Here is a 20212-nt window from a genome sequence, read left to right on the forward strand (position 1 = left end):
TAGCTGATGGCGCGTGACTAAGGGCCATATGTACGAACACATTTTCCCATAGACACAGAATGGGTAAAACCCTTTGCTACATCTGGCCCTAAGTGTACAAAATTCACCTATCAATGTAATAGAGCTCTTCTTGCGTTATCGTGTGGCTTGAGGCAGTCCCCTTCAGTGCACCTCTGTGAGGGAGTCTATAGGTTGTTGGTGCAAAATCAAGGTAAAAGAAACAAAAACGACTTTTAACAATTTATTGATCGAATAGAGAAAAAACAAAAACCTGTTTTGGCTAGAAATGCTAATAGTCTGCACGGCTCCTAGGTGGTGCAATACTGACTACCCCCTCCCCACAAAGTATGAAGATGAGCCGCTGCTCCCATGTAATGTAACCAGGGACACCTCCTCCTTCAGGGTGGAGGAGCTTCACCCCACTAAGAAAACTGCCCACCAGAAAAGCCCAGGAGATGGAAAATAAAATAGTGTAAAAGTTAATTTATTGCCATTTTCTGAAATGTAATTCATACAGTAGAGAAAACTATTAAGGGGTGAAGTGAGAGAAGCCCATAATCATTTGTGACATATTTACTGACATCATGTGGTCAAAATACCTCTTTAAATGCATTACAGACTTATGTAGCCAATATTTCCCTTCACATTCACAATTCGTGTGGTTCATTATAGTCCTAGGTATAATTCTGTTTAAAACAATATTTAAAACACAAGCAATACTGTGTCCAGCAGAGTTCATGTAGGCAATACATTTGAAAAAAAATGATTGCTGCATTATAAAGATCATGAATATATGTGTATCCTCACTGTCAATGTCTTAACTCATAACCAGTCATATTGAGGCAGACCTCTATAGAGCGCTTTAATTCAATAATACCAGTGTCTTTATGGGTTAGGGAACTTGAAAGTACGGGTGCTTGCAATAAAGGTGCAAGTCTGTGTACGCAAGCATTTGTATAAGTGCAGAGAGAGTGTAGCTTAGACAATCTAAGTACAGGCATAAAGCCAAAAGGCCATTGTTGGTCCTCCGGAACATGCGAGCATGTAAATTAGCGCAGGTGAGATGCGCCACTTTTACTATGAGAGCTCTGTCAGAGCTCAGTTATTAAAGAGCGGGTCATTTTTACCTTGCGTTCTATTTGGAGAGAATTGAATGATCAGGGTCTGTTCAATTAGTGCATATGAGCATGCGAGGTCATCGCAGCTCCCCAAAGCAGACAGGATTAAAGTCATGTGGCGAAATGCTAACAAGTCAAGGTGGCGTGGTCTGTGGAGCCCCGTATACTGGGCTGTTGAAGGGGAATAGTATGTGGGCCCTGTAGAACTAGATAAATAGAAATCAGTATGAGGCAGCTTGGGCTCAAGAGCCCTCTTACTGAAGTCATGAGGTAAACCCTGGACATGAATTTGCCAGGTGTGCAGCCAGCAAAGCGAGTGCACACCAATTTTACAGGAGCGGAGGGCTGAAATCCCTCCTCAGTTTCTATTACTGGATTAGAGTTAGAGATGGTAGACACAGCCACCATCTATAAAGTGTCATTGGAAACCCTAAGGTTGAAGGCGGGGAATGAAGGGTTGTGGTACTAAATGGTGATTTTGCATAAAAGTACCACACTAATAAGTAATTACTGAAAAGTTTCAGGACGTGATATTTGGCATAACATAGTATAAGGGTTGGGACACTTGGAGGTATTTTTACTTAAAAGTGCCTTGAAGTGGGAAAATAATAGTAAATTTCGAAGTAGGATATTGGACGTAACTTGTTATAGTTTGTTTTTGCAATCGAAGAGGTCTACCGTATGTATATGTGTATTTCACTTCAAATTCAAGCCACTGTCACTCCTTTTCCCTGTCCCATGTATTCCTTTTTCTGCTACAGCTGTTCTTCTAAATGCTGTTCAGGAGTGTGGTGTCATGGGTTTTAAGGCAAGCGTTTTCATTGCCCATTGGTATGCTCTTGAAGGACAATGTGCATCTCAAAAAGGGTCCGCACTGCTATCGCCAACAGGTTTAGCAATTATCCTGCGGGATATCAGTTCCCTGACTCAGAAAGTCCATGACAGATTTGTGAATCTGACATCAAGGCTTAGTCGAGGCATACTTCAGCTTTTTCCCTACTGGTTGAGAACTATGACATACACTACAGTAACTGGGAAAAGATGTGACCTTGCCGCTAGTTCTGCTAATCTTGGAACTAGGGAGCTAGGCTAGATTCCCATCCTTAGCTCAACATCCTGTGACTCTGGGCAAATCACTCAATCTTCCTGTGCCTGAAATATGTGTAGCTTATCATTAAGCTCATCACACACACCGACAAACAGGGAAATCAGAGAAGGCCCAGTAATCATGATAGCAATATGCATATGGAGGAGATGCTGTCAAATGGACAAATGATGCCAAATAGATAAGAGTGAGGGTTAGTTACATGAACAGTCGCCGTGCACCTTTTGTAAGGGCAAGGACACTGTCTCGCACTGCACAAATACACCTTATCAGTGAGCAAATAAGTGGAAGAGCAATTCCAGATGGCAATCTGAGGAGAAACTACGCAATCTTTAAAAAGGCTGATTCCCCCTGGGCTGAAGAAGGTCAAAAATTCGAGCAGGTGTTTCTGTCCCAAACCAGATTCAGGTCCCAAAAGCTAACAAATGCGGGGGCACCGTAGTGAGGGAATGACAGATTCTTCAGTCTGAAAAAAGACAATGTGGTGAAAGAAGACGTGTCCTGCTTCCACTGTTATGACTAGGGCAGCAGCATTTTGTTCAGTCGAAGCTCTTTTCTGACTTGTGAGCCTTGCGAAAAACAACTTTTATATCTATCTCCACTTGAAGCAACTCACCTCGAGTCACTCACTGTCCATTCAGCCTAACGTGATTCTGTGTATTACGCTTGTGACTTTAACATCACAAATCTTTATTTTCTGGCCCTGAGCGCAACTCAGGATCCAAAAAAACCTGAAAGACTCTGATCCTTAGAGGGTCCCTCAATGTCTGTGAGAGCCTAGCCAATGGGTCTGCAGTTGCCATTGGCAAAAAAGTCGCAATAGAATGAGACGCAATGCGAATACAAAAGGTAGTGAGGAAACAGGCTTTGCTGACGGCACCCTTGAAAAGGATATCATGGTACCCTAGATGAATACATTTCCCAAGTACTGCGTGCATTGTTGTTCTGATTTCACTGCTAGCAAACAGGCACCAGCCAATAGCAGCTCAGTTCACTGAGACACACGGAGGCAGCCCTGCTTTTCATTTGTGATGGATGGTCCACCAAGGATGCATGCCCTGTTTCAAGCCCCGTACATTAGCCACCTCCTACAGGGAGGGAAGTGCTCATCCACAAACAAGACAATATGGAGGGGATAGTCTGACATACCTTACCTATGGTGTTTGAGTAGTCTGAAGGAACAACGAAAGCCCTACGGGGAGGAGTCTCTTGCTGGTCTGAGGTCAGAAACATTCTAATCATTTTTGCAGACCGACCTGAGCCGGCTGGTATTTCTAAATCGTTTTGTGCCCTGTTGGTTTAATTTCCTGTTTAACAAAAATGGATTTGTCAGCAACATTCTAAAGTTACTGGCGGTCTCCTTGACAGTGGCAAAATACAGAGCCTCCTCTGCCCCCGCAACACTGGCAGGTGGCAATGTTTCTCTCTGCTTTGTGACTTTGCTCAGTTAACCTCCCACCACCTTCCCCCTACACCCGCGTGCATATGGTTAACTATTGTATCTAAACTTCATACAGTGAGCAGACAAGTCTCTTTTTTTAAACTTCTTTAGATGGTATTTTCAAAGTATTTGCCCTGACAAACTCGGAGAGAGTTTAAAGTGAGTATTGAAAGGGCTTATTTAAGACAGGATTCTGCAGATTTTTTGGGCTGACTAATGTCTTAAAAAGTTTTAAAAAACTGATGATTGATACTTTACCACCTCAAACCGTGGTAAGTGGTGATTGTCACTGAACATAGAAAAGGATGTGCTGCTTTTGACTGAACTTGTAGCTGACTTTATTTATCGCCGAAGTAAATAGAACACAACACAACAACCTAGCTCAATGCAAACCAACACAACTAAAACAAAATGGGCAAATCACAACAAAAAGTAAAAATAGAATGCAAAATAACTACAGTACAAAACAATAGTAACACCATTCAACAATGCAGCACAAAAATACACCAGGACAAACAACAAAATGGAGCACAGTACATGCGTACAAATATACTTGTCATATATTCTCCCCTACAGAAATCTGATTTTATAGTACAGTGGTAAATGTTGTTTGCACCAATCACTGCCTTACGTACCTCCAAAAACATGATAACAGTGCCAGCCCAAAAAAGTTTTGAGATCCATCCCCGTGACTTAAAAGAGATATGTCCTAGGAAAACCTTATGGTAAATGCGAGGAGTACAAAAAATATCCAATAATCAGGTTACCACAAACATGTTTTCCATGGCATCTAAGTATGAATATTATCAGAAGAGGCAGTGCTGGAACAAGAAGTTAGGTCTGCAGTATCTTCCGTCTCCCTGTAATTCTTACAAGTGTCTCCATCAGATGTTTGCTGCTGCAAAAAAGTTCACCGAAACACCAGGGAACACAACGTTTCACCTAGTTATTTGCCAGTTACTGGATTGAGTAGTAAATACAGCAGAAAGATGAGCTTGTAATGGTAGTATCGACACGTTCATTTACATGATAAAGGTACTACCTAGATCTAGTAAGAGTCACCGTATTGGGTGATTGCTGTTGGTATACTGGCACACTTCTCCTAAGAGGAGCCTGGAAACAGAAAACGAGAAAGCACAATTGAGCATTCAAAGCTAATACAAAAATGTGGTATGAAGCCAGGTCAGAGGTGCAAGAGCGGCTTCAGCGTTACAACCACTTCAAGAATCTCAGTGAACTGAGCGCCGGATTTGTGTCATTTTTTTAAATGCAAATCCGGCACAAACTTAACTCCATATTTATACTTTGGCGCTATACCCGCCTAGCGCCAAATTTATGGAGTTTGAGTCATTTTTTTACAGTGGAAACCTACCTTGTATTAATGAGATGCAAGGTAGGCATTCCAGGTCAAAAAATGACTCTTAGGCCTTTGCGCCTTATTTATACTCCTATGCAAAAATGACATATGGGAGGGCCTTTAAAATTGATTCTAAACCAGTTTAGAGTCATTTTTGAACACCTGGGTCAGGGCAGGCGTTAAGGGAACTGTGGGCTCATTTCCATGGTCTCTGACCGTGGAAGCTGTCCACGGGTGCCCTTCCCTGCCCCCAGGGAAACCCCCTTCCACTCTCGCCCACCCCTGGAGGACTCCCATGGATGTTCTACGGTAAGTAGGGGTAAGTATTTTTTTTTATTTTGTAAAGTGGCATAGGGGGGCCTAACTTGGGACTGCCTACATGCCATTGTGCCCAATGGCCATGCCCAGGGGACTTCTGTCCCCTGGGCATGGCCATTGGGCAGGGGGGCATGACTCCTGTCTTTGCTAAGACAGGAGTCATTTCCATGGCGGTTGTGCATCAAAAAATGACACTAGTCAGGTTAGAGTCAATTTTTTTGACTCTAACCTGACTTGCACCATTCTTTGACGCACAACCCCCATTCTTCCCTACGCCTCCGCTGACCGATAGAGTCATTTATTTTGATGCTAACCAGGCCGCAGCGCCGGTTAACGTCATTCCATAAATAAGGCGCCCAGCTGGCGCGTTGGAATGGCGTTAGCCGGCGGTAAACTTTTTTACGCAAGTCTGCGCTAGCGCTGATTTGCGTCAGAAAGTATAAATATGGGCCTGAGTGTGGGATGGAACATTTTGTCTGGCTGTCAGATGGATGATAGGCTTTTAGGCTGTTCTGTTCTCTCTTTGGCTGTCTTGTTCTTAGACCTTGAAATCAGATGAGAATTTATATGTAGCATCAAGAAATGCAGGACTCTCTTCCAGTTAGATTCTGGGCCGTTGCCAAAGCTTTTTAAAGAATAACGTATTATTCATGTTACTGCGCCAGTGTTACTTACCCTGTTTCTCAGAGGGAAGGGAATTAGATATTGACTTCTTTGGAAATGGATATGACATTGGTGTGGCATTTCAAGAAGGCTGCTGCCATTATGCTCCCAAGGAAAAACAATAAACCGAAATGTAAGTAAACAAGGAACCCCATTTGCAATTTTTATTTTATGCTGAATTTTTAAAAACAAATACAGCAGTACAGGTACAAAGTAGGAAGCATAAAAAGCTGGTACTCCTAAAAATGACATGCTGCTTGCTCTGATAATTACAATTAGATACCAAACGTCCCAAAAATTTCCCTTAGTAAATTCAACCCATACAGTCCTTTTACACTTCACCCATAAAATTCACATTTGAATAACTCACACGGACATAGCCGAATACCACAAAAAAGTTCAAAACATATATATGGCTTTAATCCTATTATACAATTTAAAAACAATTTGTCAAAATGCATAAAAACATGAAACTTAAAAACCAAGGAGGATGTTCCAAAGGCCACACAATTCGTCTTTCAATAGTTAATCAGATGTAATTTTTATGGGTGATGGTTAAGAGATTGAATGGTTTTAATTTACTAAAGGGAGGTTTTGAGATATTCTGAGGGCACAACCCTATCCTCTTGGTTTGAGGAGTTATCTCTATTTGGTTGTATGCTTATAATTACAATTAGGCCACTGCCCAAAAGGTTCCCAACTGGCTAGAAACCGTGTTGTTTCAAGGCTATTCCTTGACACTGATGCTGGAAATCATGATTATCATGTCAATGGGAATGTTAAAAAAAGATTGTTTTAGTACACATTTTTTCCAGTCAGGCACAATTTTGGTTTGATTGAAGGGGTTGAGTGACTCCTACGTTTCTAATAGACCCAAGTTTGTTTACATGGGCACCTCCAGCCCTATCCCTATCATTTGTCGAGTCCCCCAGGGTTCCATGCTGTATTCTTTCATCTTCGACTTTTACATGAAGCCACGTGTTGCTCTACTGACAGATAACAGCATAACAATTAACAGTATGCACATGATAACCCAATTCTACTAAAAGGTTTCTTCTACTTCAGACATCCAGTGCCTCAAACATTATTGGCATTTCATCCAGACCTGGGTGTCCAGCATCTACCTAAAGTTCAACCCAACCAAGAGAGGATTACAGTTATTTGCCAAGAACAACAAACAAGAAACCGTGCAAATCTGGCTCAACGATATCAAACTTAATGGCTTCGAGCCCCAACGTTTCCTGAATGCCAAGTCACTTTGATTCACCCTGGATACCAACGTTACCCTCAATTGCAAATAAGACAAAAATGGCCTGCTACCACCCCTCTCCTCTAAAGAAAGTGAACCTTTTACTTCCATTAAGCAACTTGAGAACTACTCTAGCATCTGGATGGTGGTAATGCTGTACCTCTTGGCTTCCACGACTGCATACTGGCACCCATTAGGGGAATAATACATGCTGCAGCACATCTCTTCCAGGGCCTAAAGAAGGGTGATCACATCACCCTCATGTTGGAACTCCATTAGCTCCTCTTGCCAGCCCACACCATCTTCAAAACCAGCTGCATCATCTTAAGAGCCACACATCCAGGACTACCTCTTATGCTGCATAAAAGCTCACCATCTCTGGTCATTCTAGGAACACCCACAGCCAGGACAACACCAGACTGAATACTAAGAAGTGAAAAAAGAAAATAACAAAACAGGATGCCTTCTCTGTCTATGCACCTATATGTAACAACATCCCTGCATCCATCAGTAAGGCCCAACGCTGCTCCAGTTTAGGAAAGAGTTGAAAACACAACTCATTAAAGACCACTACATCCTAATATATTAACCATACCCAACCAAGCTTTCTTTTGTTTTAACACTCATTGAATTTAAACTTGTCTTTAACCTTGTACACCACTTCTGTGTGTTTTGTCTACGTTTGTGCTACAGAAATACCATATACATGCTTACGTATAGCGGTGGGGGTCACTGGGAAGACATTGAACTCAAAGTGGTTGGGTCTGGCTAGAACAATGTTCTATGGCCTACACATCTCACCTGTATTACATTTACTATTCCTGGTCACCGCATAGGCAGTGCTTTAAATTGACAGGTACTGTCCGGTACTGAGTACCTGCACTTCTCTAATTTGAAAGGGAGAGTGCCTGAGCGTTTCAGCTCTGCTGCAATATATTTAATGGGAGAGGACCAGCACTTCTCAGGAGCAAGCAGGCACTCTGAATAGAGAGTACCAGCACGTCTATATTTCCATTTAAAGCACTGCACATAAGCATAATTTCTTGTCTACCACTGCAGAGATTTCATAATTGCATTTAGTGTAATGATAAGTCAGCCTTTTTTCCTGAGCCTAACGGGTGAGAAGGCACCTTCTGATGAAGAAACCTCATTTACTACAGATGTTATTTTACGTCCTTTTTCCTCTGCAATTATAACTTGGTTGGCCAGGTTACTGCACAAGGGATGGTTTATTGCAAAAAGGTGATAGGCATTTTTCTGGAGCATCCATTCAATGAATAGTGTTTACCAAGGCACACTATGCAGTACAGGTTGCTGGTCTGCATGTTTCCCATCGGTTTTGGAATACACAGGCAGTGGTGTGGCTTTAGTAGAATGGAATCTTATGCCATCTTGCAGAATATAAAGGAACATAATCAGAACTCACCCACGGTTTTGATCTCAATGAAAAACAGACACACTTATTAGAAGTAATTGAAGATGTAATTTTGCCCTTGCGATGGGCAGTGCAGGGGACAGAGGCAAAAATGACAATGATACTGAAACAGGAATATTGGATAGGGTCCACCTCACATCCGGTTGGATACTTAACTGCCCTTAAATGGTGGTTCCAGGCATTCTAGTGCACATGGCAATGGTCCAGTCTTTCTGTAAGTCCAAGTGCGCACTGTACAAAACTGCTACATACATAAATCAGATTAGCAATTGAAGGCATTGGTGGAGGAATGTATGCATATTATGTGAGAGGGAATCAGATTCTTTGGGAGACATTTTCTAGACATGTACAGATTTAGTAGTACTTAAGGGGGGCTCTGTGAAAGAAGGTGTGAGTGACGTAGTAAGGGGCATGCAATTTTCCCGCTAGTTCAAGATACAAATGTGTCCTCATTAGATTTCCTTGCCCATTAAGCAGGAATATAAAGAGAGCTTGAGCTCTCCAGAGTGGCAGCCAATAGCAATAAACGGCTTTGGGTCAAACAGTCAATAAGTAGGTACGCTCTTAGTAAGCACAAAACACCTCAGCAGTCTTCCTTCCAACTAGGTAAACTATGGTAGGGATGATCTGGCAAGTCAGTGTCGATGTTTCTAAAAATTCTAATTAGATAGTCATTATTTAGAGACCATTTTAGGAACTGTAGTGGTATTTTTTATATGTCACAAATGTCAACACTGTAATCCGATTTTATGTATTTTGTATTAAAATAATGTCACCAGTATCAACTCTCTGGCATATAATTTTTTTTCATTTCAATATTGTAATTCAATCTTCTTGGAAAAAGCAATTCTGCTGTGCTGTTTCTAAAGAATCACTTCCCAGATGCCCAGAGAGCCACAAACATACTGCCATGTGGCAAAAATCCCACATCCCTTCTTCCTTAAAAAGTGGAAACAATTGTGGAAAAGGAGCAGGTGGGGCTGTTGTTTGTAGCAGTGCTCGCAAAATGGAGCCATGGTAACTACTACTAAGGAATCAGACTATAATGCCTCAGCTTCTTGCAGCGATACTCCAACAGGGGCAGATCAGTCTTGTGCAAAGATGCAGCTCCCTGTCCACCCTAGCTACCCTTTGCAGGATAGTTATGTTATGCAGATTTGTAGAGTGCACTGTCCCCCAGAAGGGTATCCTGGCGCTGAAGTGAAGCACTAATGCTGTATAAGCGATACTTACCTACATGCTTCTCCCTCCTCCATATTTTGGCCCTTGATATTTTGGCTATGATATTCTTATAAGCAGGTATTCCCTATTCGATATTGCAGACTACAATGGGTATCATTCTCCATAGTTCTTCGATAACAGACAGTTGCAAGATGTCTTAAGGCAAGACGTAAAATTGTGTCAAGAAGGAGGAAGTTGAAGAGGGTAGGACAGTTAAAGGCCCTTTCATAGCCAAAGAAATATTCTTCCATATAGGATTCACTATCCTAAGTTTGCTTTACTGGAAAAGGGGTCCTGATGCATCTCAATTATTATTACAAGTATTGAGAGAATCACGTGTTGACCGTTTACAACAAAGTGGGATGAATCAGCAGCAAATTTAGAGGGCGGATCACGGTTTCTTCATTCCTGGCTGTTGTGATTTATGAAATCAACACAGACACACTTTGACTCTCAGGTCATACAGCGGGCATCTCAAGTACTGTCATCTTTCCACCAGTGCTTAATTTGTAAATAAAAACGTGCTGGTGCCCAAAGCTCTCTTTTGAAACACAGGGGGTGATGGATTTAAGTGTGCGAGCCACCTGGGGCCTCTTTAATCAATTCACAGCCACTCCCTGGCCCTTCAGCTTACTCTTGCAGCTTTCTGCTTTCGCCTTTTGTTACACTTTTTCACTTTTCTCTTCCTCCACCTTTCCCATATGTGTCTTTTGCTCACAGTATGCCTGATGCAGAAAACTAAGTGCCAGCCCTCAAAAATAAGTGCTGTGCCCCCCACCGGAAACCACCGGCTCAAATTAAGCACTGCATTCCACATTTTAAAAATATTATTAACTATTTCACACCACTATTTTTTAACATAAATTATAAAGACACCATATATTGTGGAGGTTTGAGGTTGAAGATATTCTGAAATTATGGGCATAGCCAAAGATGAATTGGAATGTCCATTGTGCTTCTGTAAATCATATTTTAAAAGAGGGGCACAACATGCTGTGCATTACGGTGTAACAACAGCTACTTCACAGCAGATATTCCTCAGGCATTAGAGTGGCCTTCTCTTTGTAAGCAATACGAAAAGTTAAATAATTCTAAAACCGAGAGGCATTCAAAGTTTGGGGGCAGTTCATAGTAATCCAGTGGAGAAGTAGTCTTAGGCGTTCGGAGCTACTTGAGTTTATGAACAAGAATATTAAATGTGCATGTCATTAATGCGTGTCATTAATATTTAGAATTTCGGTAGTATTTCCATTCGTACAAGGTTCCGGAGATAGCCTTAGTACATGAGTCGAGGTCCACCAGCAATAGTAACCTGAACATCTTACTCCAGAAGACCGATGGAGCCAAGAAGAACATCGATAGATATCCCTGTTCTGCTTGCAAGAAGGATTCAGACCATTACAACTGATTCATCCAAGTTCCTCTATTTTTAATATGCTCTCAGTAGTCTTGAATAAAGATGTTTTAAGCTTGATACTTTGGTCACCAGATTATTTTGGTTTGGAAGTAAAATGGCGGTGGAATGCGGCTAAATTAAGCAAATACTATAATGAACGCACTTGTAATAATTGGCTGGCGTTAAAAGTACAGCTAAAGGCGTGCCCTTGATAATGCGCCGGTTTATAAAAGAAACACTGACTGACTGATACCGAGTTTTAATAACATATGTACATGTACATGGTTTAGAAACTGATTTGACAAAGTCACCTTGACAGTGTCCGATCTAATGCCCTTCGGTTAGGTGATACAATTTGGAGAAGCCATGAGAAGTCGTAGATGTGCCTCCATCGTGAAGCAGCATGCACAAATGTTACATGTCCCTACAATAATGACAATTACCACACTTAGCAAGCGGAATTTTGTCTTGGCTAAATTACAGATGATGTACTCAGCTAAATGTTGCCCATTTTCTTGCTCTCAGAAGGATTTGAAGCTTCAGAGCCAATCGAGAGGCAAACAAGGTGGTGCTTGCAAAGGAATCCACGTATCTCCGCAGTGAATACAGCAACCCACTAAGATGTCTCGGCACAGTTCTCTAGAAGTGTGTGGATGTGCTACCTTGGAGAGTGGGCAGACTAAAGTTTTCCTGCCTTCCTGTCCTTTTGTTCCTCCTTGTCATCATTTGTCTAGTTATATCATAGCTCCCACCCCGTCTCGGCACCATCAGGGAGCTTTACTCCTACGTCCATAAATCCATTTTTTCTCGTTGCCTGCTCTGTTTAATGACTTCTGCCAGGCTGTATTGATCAGTCCCATTTTAGAATCGGCAGCTGTGCTGAGATATGACCTTCATGCACTCCTCTTAATTGGACATTTGCCCCGGATTGGCTTTACGAGTGGACTTTTGAAGAGCGCTTCTTGGCAATTACTTCTCTTTTCTGGAACACTAATTAGGAAAACAACAAATAAACAGAAATGAACTCGGCAGTTCATTAGTGCACAAAAACATTAGGTTTAGGGTTACAGCGATACTAGTTACAAAACAGTGTAAAAGGAATGACTCATCTGTTTAGCCCTTCCTCTCCTAACATCCTCACCTTGTGGGGTCTCAGAGGTACAATTATGCACCAGGCCACATGAGTCGGCTATAAGTAGTTACAGGGGCAGCTCCTCCGCAATGGCGGATCAGCGTCGCCCCACTGAATAAGAGCCTGCAGCAGAAAAATAAAATGATAATTTGAATATCGTTTTATTTTTCTGCTGCTGGTTCAGCCAGCAGTTGCAGGGAGGAACAGGGCTGGGCCAAGGCAGGTAGGAGGTGGGGAGGCAAAACTGTGTGCACTAAGTGCACATGTGTGTTTGGACGGCCTAAGACAGCCGTCCAAACACACATGCGCACTTAGGATTCTCCAGCCCAGCTGTATACACAGCTGGGCTGAAGAAACTGCACAGGCCCTAGAGTTGTGTCTGAGCGGCAGTCACTACCACTCAGACCAATCCTGAGGCTGCTTACATGCTATATTTAGCATGTAAGCAGCACCAGGATTGCTGTGGAGCCTCTTCTGGTGTCCCAGCAAATTCTAGTACACCAGAACAAGAAAGGAGGATGCACGAGGTGGCAGGAGAGGACAGCGGCGGTGACTAACAGTACTTTAAAAATAATGTATTCCCCCCTCCATCACTGTCATCGGCGTCACCCCCCTCCCCTTGATATCTGCGGCAGACGCCGCTAAGTACTTATATGATAGACATCCCTCAGGCACTAAAAATACAGTGTTATATAACAAATCTCCAATACAGACAATACTGCAGCGTGAATGTGCCACTTGTACTGTAATAGCAGAGTTAATTATGTAGAGAAAAAATACAGGGATATCATAGTAGTTAATATTCAGTAATTCATTGTTGCTAGAGGAGCTATTCTGTGGAGAGGAAGTGTGCAGTAATCCTTCTGTATTTCCAAAGAAACCCTGTGGGTAGTAATACTGCTGTCCAGTTAGGAGCACGATACAAGAAGTAATGGTGTTGTGCTATAAATATAATCCTATATGTAGGAGCACTGCAGTATTATACACGTAACCCCACATACTGGTCTGGCTGGATACTGCTGTAAGAGCCCAGCCCTTGGTGCTCGATCACGGTGTTATATGTTACCTTGCATGCATTAAGACTGTAGTGCTACCACAACAATTCTTCATTGAATGAGACGAGTCGTGCGTTTCATCTTGAACAAGCTCCATCAAGGAGAAATGTAATGGCATTAGTAGAGTTCCTGCATTTGCCTTTTTGAAGAATTACTGGTTTTCTCGAAACACTAGGGACAGTCAATTGCAACCTAGCTGACTCATTCTTGACAGCCTTGAAAAATCACCAGGCCTGTTTCCCGAGCACAAAGCGAAACACGTGTTGGGTAAAAAAAATAAGAGCTGCACAAAAAGTGTTCTTCATGGAACACAAATAAAAAATCTGCAATGTACTTTCTCAAGTCAATTTTACTCCTTTGTGTTACATAATGTCCTGTCAAGTCAAGCCTTGAACCCCAACTATCTGAATGTTTACTAGTTACCGTTACAGTCGTTGTTGTCTGCTGATGTTTCCATCTTTTTGTTGAAAAGATAATAGAAAGCAGGCCTGATTTATTCCTTCAGTTAACTCAGTAGCACCTCTAGGTAATGCCAAATTTTACATTTTCCTTTTTCTCAATGTACATGTTTCCTAAATTACTACCTATTCGCTGGATCGGGAACCAAAGACAGGCTCACAAACCTTTTGGCACGCATATCCACAGGCATATCTACAGGCATGTCCACAGGCATATCCACAGGCACGTCCACAGGCATATCCACAGGCATGTCGACAGGCATATCCACAGGCATGTCGACAGGCATATCTACAGGCATGTCCACAGGCATATCCACAGGCATGGCGACAGGCAGAAAGCTTTGGGTGTTGGTCAGTGAGGCGGAGGTTGGCATTGGCAGGTACAGTGGAGTGGATGGAGGGTATGCTTTATATATTTTTTAAATTAAATTGTATATGGTGCTTAGCACTGCATGAGGCTTCAAGGCGACGAAGATATTGCAAAGTAGAATAAATATATAGGAGTCAGAATATTGTTGACCAACTAACACGAAAAAAAGTAACAGTAAAAATAATTTATCAGCAGATACTTCAAGAATATATTATATCGAAGTATAGATTATTTCTTCCATGGTGTTTTTGGAGCTTCCCAAAATAAGGCCCACAAAACCATCAGCGTCGTTCCACCAATTTGCTGCACCCTGTATCTTGAAATGTTTCAGATAAGTGTTCACACTAAGAGCAAGATTGGGGTGGAGAGGACCTGGAGATATCATCCATGAGATATTAGGTCATTAATGGAAGAGAATTTTCCAAACAACACAGCACAGTTGGTACTCTTCTGGTAGCAGTTTCTCTTTCTCACTGTCAACAGGTGGTCTCATTTCAGTAAGTCACAAAAGACTCAAACAATTCATTTTTGAATTGGACTGGGATGGAAAATAAGATTTCTTGAACGACCCTTAGGAAGTGTAAAATATGATCTCACATATTACATTTTTGAAACCAATGTTACTTCTACCAGAATATGTTTTATTACTTTGTTGTATGAGTTGTAAGTTTTAAACTATAGTTGCCTTCAGACATATATTTACTGCATGAAAAACAGAAATTAAAGCAACATTCAAAATGTAGAATATGGGCTAACATTTGTAGAAGGTTAATGAATGCACCACAGCATAGGCATGTCACAAGTTGGATGTCACCTATTCAGGTAATGAGCGCACCACTTCTGTACCCAATGATACCTGTGCTCACAGCAGTGTCAGGATTGGCTGGGAGTGCTTTGGCTGGGCGCTCCCAAGCAGACTGGAAGCCTGTGCAGGCTCCCTCCAGCCCAGCAACAGTTGCTGGGCTGGAGAGAGCCCTGTGCACGTGTGTTTGTGGCCGGCCCGGCACAGCACTCCCCCTCAGTGCACGTCAGCCCCGTGGCCCCACCCCTTTCAAAGAAAAGGATAATAAAATAGCTGCTGGCAGGGGGGGCAACCCTCCTCTGCCCAAATGAAGGAGCTGCCCCTGCTGTGCTGGATTCCCCATAGCAGAGAACTCTGCACAGAGGGAATAGGATGCCATGTGCAAACACACGTTGCCCCACAAGACAAATATGTTTCTGCATGGAGAAAGCCCTTCTTCTACATCCCCTGCAAATTTGAGAGTGATGAATTCCCCTTCCCATCCCTGTGCTAGTGTATGTCTCCAACCATTTCCAGCGTGTGAATGGGTCGGATGGGAGTTTGGGAAAGCCTAATAACATGCTTGTTTGCAGGTGTTCTCAAACTTTCAAGGCAGACAGCACCTTGGACTGCCTGCGTCCCACACATTGAGTGGCAATTTTAAATGCAGAGTTCTCTGTATTTGTGGCAAACATCCTATCCTTTTAAACACCGGCTGGGGATCTCAGTTGTAAACATATTTATGAGCAAATTTTACTTTTGTGAATAGGGTTCATCATATGAAACGTCAACACTAGTCGTTGCATCTTTGACCCTTCAAATGCCCCAAATCCTCTCCTAGTTCAGTTTAAAGTGTAGGTAATCAGATTCCAGAGAGCCAAGTGTAAGTGAAAAGACCCTAGAGTGTGCATGTCAGCCCTTGCCAGGCCTTCTACATGTGACTCCAAAGGTACCCAATAAATATAGTCTTGGCACCACTCTGCCTTCATTTCTTTCTTCGGAAGTACTACTTAGCAATTGAAAATTCCGAGCTTCTGGTTTTTGAGTAACGTGGTCAGAAAATCCACTCTCTGGTGTAGCAAAGTGAATGGTCCACTGCTTACAAGGTTTGTCACCATGGTAGTGTGTTTTCACCTGCAGTGCTTTCTGCCGACATGTTGGCTTCCGACATCACAGCCATTCTTCTATGCCAAGCTAACATATCTGAATTGCTGTTACAAGTATAAGTGATGTGTCACACAGTGGAAAAGTTCTCTGCACTGTACAGCTCTCAGCTTTTGGACATGCACCCCCAAATTGGTGGTATGTTATTTATTCGTGACCAAGCCAAAATGCATTAATGAGTTCACTTTGGAGTGCAAGATAGGCAGTAAAGGAGGGATGTGTGAGTGTGGTTCTTCTTTCAACACCAAAGAGAGGCTTTCTGAGTATATTTATGTATTTGTGGGATTTATATAGTGCAAACCAGACACCCAAGGGTTTTCATCCATGATAGAAGCAAACTTATGATCGCCCCAGAGAGTCATTCTATCTCTGTAACCCTTGCTCCACTTCCACAGAGGACCTCATCCTTCTCCAACTTCCCTGGGGCATCTAATTCTCCAAATTACAAATGTTTTTTCCTCGCATGCCAGGGACGTTTGTAGGTCTTTCCTTGCAAGACCATTATGTCTTACTTAGTGGCTTTGCATGGAACTAATGCTGCCAAACAAATGCCATTTTGTGTATGGTTATGACTGCCTTATGGTGCTCCCAGAGGCTGAGATAGTGGTGGCTTGGCTAGAAGGTCAGTGGGATTGCTACTGTTCATGGGCATGGATATCCTGTAGCTTTCCGTGTCTAAATCAGATGATAACTGTGGCGAGGCACCTTCAATGCATATGTCCATAAGCCCACTTTTACTGAAATTATATACATTTTTTCTATTCTTCTATTACCAATCCAAACTTTGACAGGAAACATTAGTGGCAAAAAAATCAATATTCTGTCTTGTTAGTAATTCTATATTATACCATTTATGCCTTCATTCACTTATTCCATTTATATCTCTTCTCTTACAGCAAACGTTTACCTTCTAGTTCAACATTCACCCTAGAAGATAGTGCCATCTACTTGACGTCAGAGCAAAGCACACCAGAAATGGACAATGATAACACCTCCGTTCTGGATGTCTACTTAGTAAGTCCTCCATTTGTCTGTTCTTGGTCGGTGGCTCAAACCTAGCATGGGTTAACCTTTGCTCGTTCTACTTGGTCCTTAAAACATGGCCATCTATGCCGATGATGCTGTTTCATGTCCAGGATGATGTGTCAACTCTTGTATGTCCTATGTATCTCCTGCGACATTGTTTTCTATCCACTGCTCTACTGTTTTTTAAACAATAAGGTCAACATACATGGTGACCCCTGAAAAACATGCTTAAGAGCACCTTGCAGCTGCAAATTAAGGGTCCAATGTAAGCACCTTACAACCACAGAGAGCAGAACTAGAGACAATAATAGCAAGGATGTCACAACTAATGCCGTTCAATGTCCTGTGATACAGCTAACATGAGAGTTTAGTTTTCTCTCAAGATCACAGACGCTAATCGGGAATGAACTACTTTTGTCGTCCAAGAATGTATGATTTTCCCTGTTTCTTCTGCTTGGCTTGAAGGCGAACTTCGTAGGCAAGCTTTTTGTTGCTGTCAGGCAGAGGGTAAAACTTAACGCAGGGCTTGCAAACAGCAGAGTTTATAATTCAAAGTCCTGGAGAAGGAACCCACTTATTTTGTTTCCAAAGCCTCCCTCACTCATCTTCTGGGGGCATCCCTATTGAATTAGAAGGACCCTCATCCACTAGAATTAGTTAATTTCATGCTTCACCGTCCGGTCCTCATCCAGGTTATTTTATGTACCTCAGAAACAGACCAATGGCAATTTTTAAAACAAGATAAACTGAAATAGTTGAGAAAATATGTATTTGCATGTAATAAAATACCAGACTATGAACCAAAAGCAGCCCCGGGAACAATCTTAAGTCACCCAGGTTGCATTAAGCATTTCTTAATTGTTTCTAGGTGCACCCTGACCAGTTCTAGAAATATTTTGGGTAAATAGCACCAAACAGTGGGTTTTATAGCACAGTGAATGAATATATTTACTACAAGCACAGATGCTGTCATATTTGATATGATTATTTGTGAGGGTGCTGCTATCAAATGCTAGGACACATCTAATACACACCTGAATGTTGCAGAAATATTACAGCCTCCTGCTTAAATTATCATTGTATCACATATGATTACAATGGAGAGGGCGAATCATTGTGTCAAACAGCAGTTCATAGTATTATGTGACTGCTCAGGGTATTAGGTGGGGTACATAAATTGCATTTATGTAAGTATGTGACATTTTCAAAAAATGGGCAAAATTGTGTGGCATGCAAAAAATAGCATTTGACGATATATTTTATGTGAAATGTGTCCTCCCACCCATTTTGGATGCATTTTGTGCTAAAAAATAGCACAAAAAACACAACTGCCACAAACAGCAGCCTATGTAATTCTGGTGATTTATGCTGTTCCCGTGCACTCCTGTAATTCCATAAATTTGGTAAAGCAAGCATAACACAAAATTATTAAAATTAGTCAGGATTACCCCAGTATAACAGAAAATTTGCACATGCCTAGTTTTAGGAATGTTGCTGCAAGTGCTTAGACTGGTGCAGTTTACATATTACCCCAGACAACTGATCTTACATCCGATACCTGGGGCATTATCCATTAGATTACTGACGCAGCCAATATCCACGTTGTCAAGTATTTTTGGAGCGCGCTACTCACCCATGGGGTCTAAAGGCGCTGTGGGGTACATCCTCAGGGCTCACTCGAAGAGCCAGGTCTTGCGGTCCTTCCTGAATTGAGGTACCGATGGCAACTGCCTGAGGTGAAGAGGTAGGGTGTTCCGTTGTCCCATTAAGAAACACAGGCACTGAAAAAAACAGCTCCTATACTGCTCCCAGGTTTGCCACAGCAGTTTCACCCAATCCAAGGCTACATAAAGTAGACCTGCTATGCCAGGTTTCATATTGCCCCAGTATATAATGTAGTGTAGGTTAACAGTAATATTTTTAGAGTGTATGCTTACCTCCAAGGAGGCCTCTTTGTCCTTCTGACAGAGATGTTTATTGTTATCCAGCTCAATGGCACAAGCACAGAAAGCCTGAATAACTTGTATTGGTATCAGTGTGAGGTGAAAATGCATCTGTGTTGGAAACAAAGGATCAGCCTTTGCCTTTTGTCTCTGTGCTACTTTACCCGTATTTGTACTTCGTTTTTGTTGCAGGTTTCACTTGTTTGTGGTTTCAGTTCCCTGCCACGCCTCCAGTGTGGGCCTGGCCCAGCCCCAAGTCTATTTGTCTGATGGGGGCCTTCTAATCAACCTCTACCATGTCCCCATCTCTTTCTGCCGACTCCTTCCATAGCTCCCCCACCCAGGACATCCATCCCATCACTCCCACATTGACTCCGTCTAGTACATTCACGGATTGTACATTTAGGGGTTGTACTCTGAAGCACATCTCCAGACCTCAGCCTCCATCTTCACACCTTGCATATGGGCCAAACTGCAGTGAACATGCTTTTTAGTTGTGTGGTTACAAAAAGCACATAGGAATCTGATGCAAATCAGATCGTTTTATGACCTCATCGGGCATATGAAGTGCACCGTAAATGATACAGTACGACACATTCCATTTCCCCTAACTCATAAAAAACATTATCTTGCCTATTGCCACACAAACTGGCCCCCAGTACCTAAGCATAATTGTCAAGCCAGTTAACACATTCACGTGCACTCAGTTTATAAACCACTATTGCCACAGGTCTAGTAAAATTATTTTCGCAGCACTAGACAAAATGATGTTTTGCTGTTGGGTGCTCCTTTTGACACGCAGTAAGGCGTACCCAAAGCCATTTGTCTCAATTTGGCAAACCCTTGTGGAAATAGCTGTTCCTTCTTAGACAGCTACATGAAATAGTATACATTTAGCACCTGCCCAGATTGTCAAGCCAGACTCCTCTTCACCCCCCACACCCACAGGCCGCGCGTCACCATTGTCGGGTATAGTTTCT

General features: G+C 42.3%; 1 protein-coding gene across 2 annotated transcripts in view; it reads left to right on the forward strand.

Annotated features, from left to right (window-relative positions):
* The window catches only part of PIP5K1B (phosphatidylinositol-4-phosphate 5-kinase type 1 beta), a 331727-nt gene that overhangs the window by 287223 nt on the left and 24292 nt on the right, over positions 1–20212 (forward strand). Inside the window, exon 14 of one of the 2 annotated variants that reach the window (XM_069228675.1) lies at positions 17160–17277. The exons of the other annotated variant lie outside the window; for it this stretch is intronic. Within the exon in view, the coding sequence (XP_069084776.1) occupies positions 17160–17277 (118 nt within the window). The remainder of the gene's footprint in view (positions 1–17159; positions 17278–20212) is intronic. 2 annotated transcript variants of the gene reach the window in all.

Source organism: Pleurodeles waltl, chromosome 1_1 (assembly GCF_031143425.1).
Source record: "Pleurodeles waltl isolate 20211129_DDA chromosome 1_1, aPleWal1.hap1.20221129, whole genome shotgun sequence".
NCBI lineage: Eukaryota > Metazoa > Chordata > Amphibia > Caudata > Salamandridae > Pleurodeles > Pleurodeles waltl.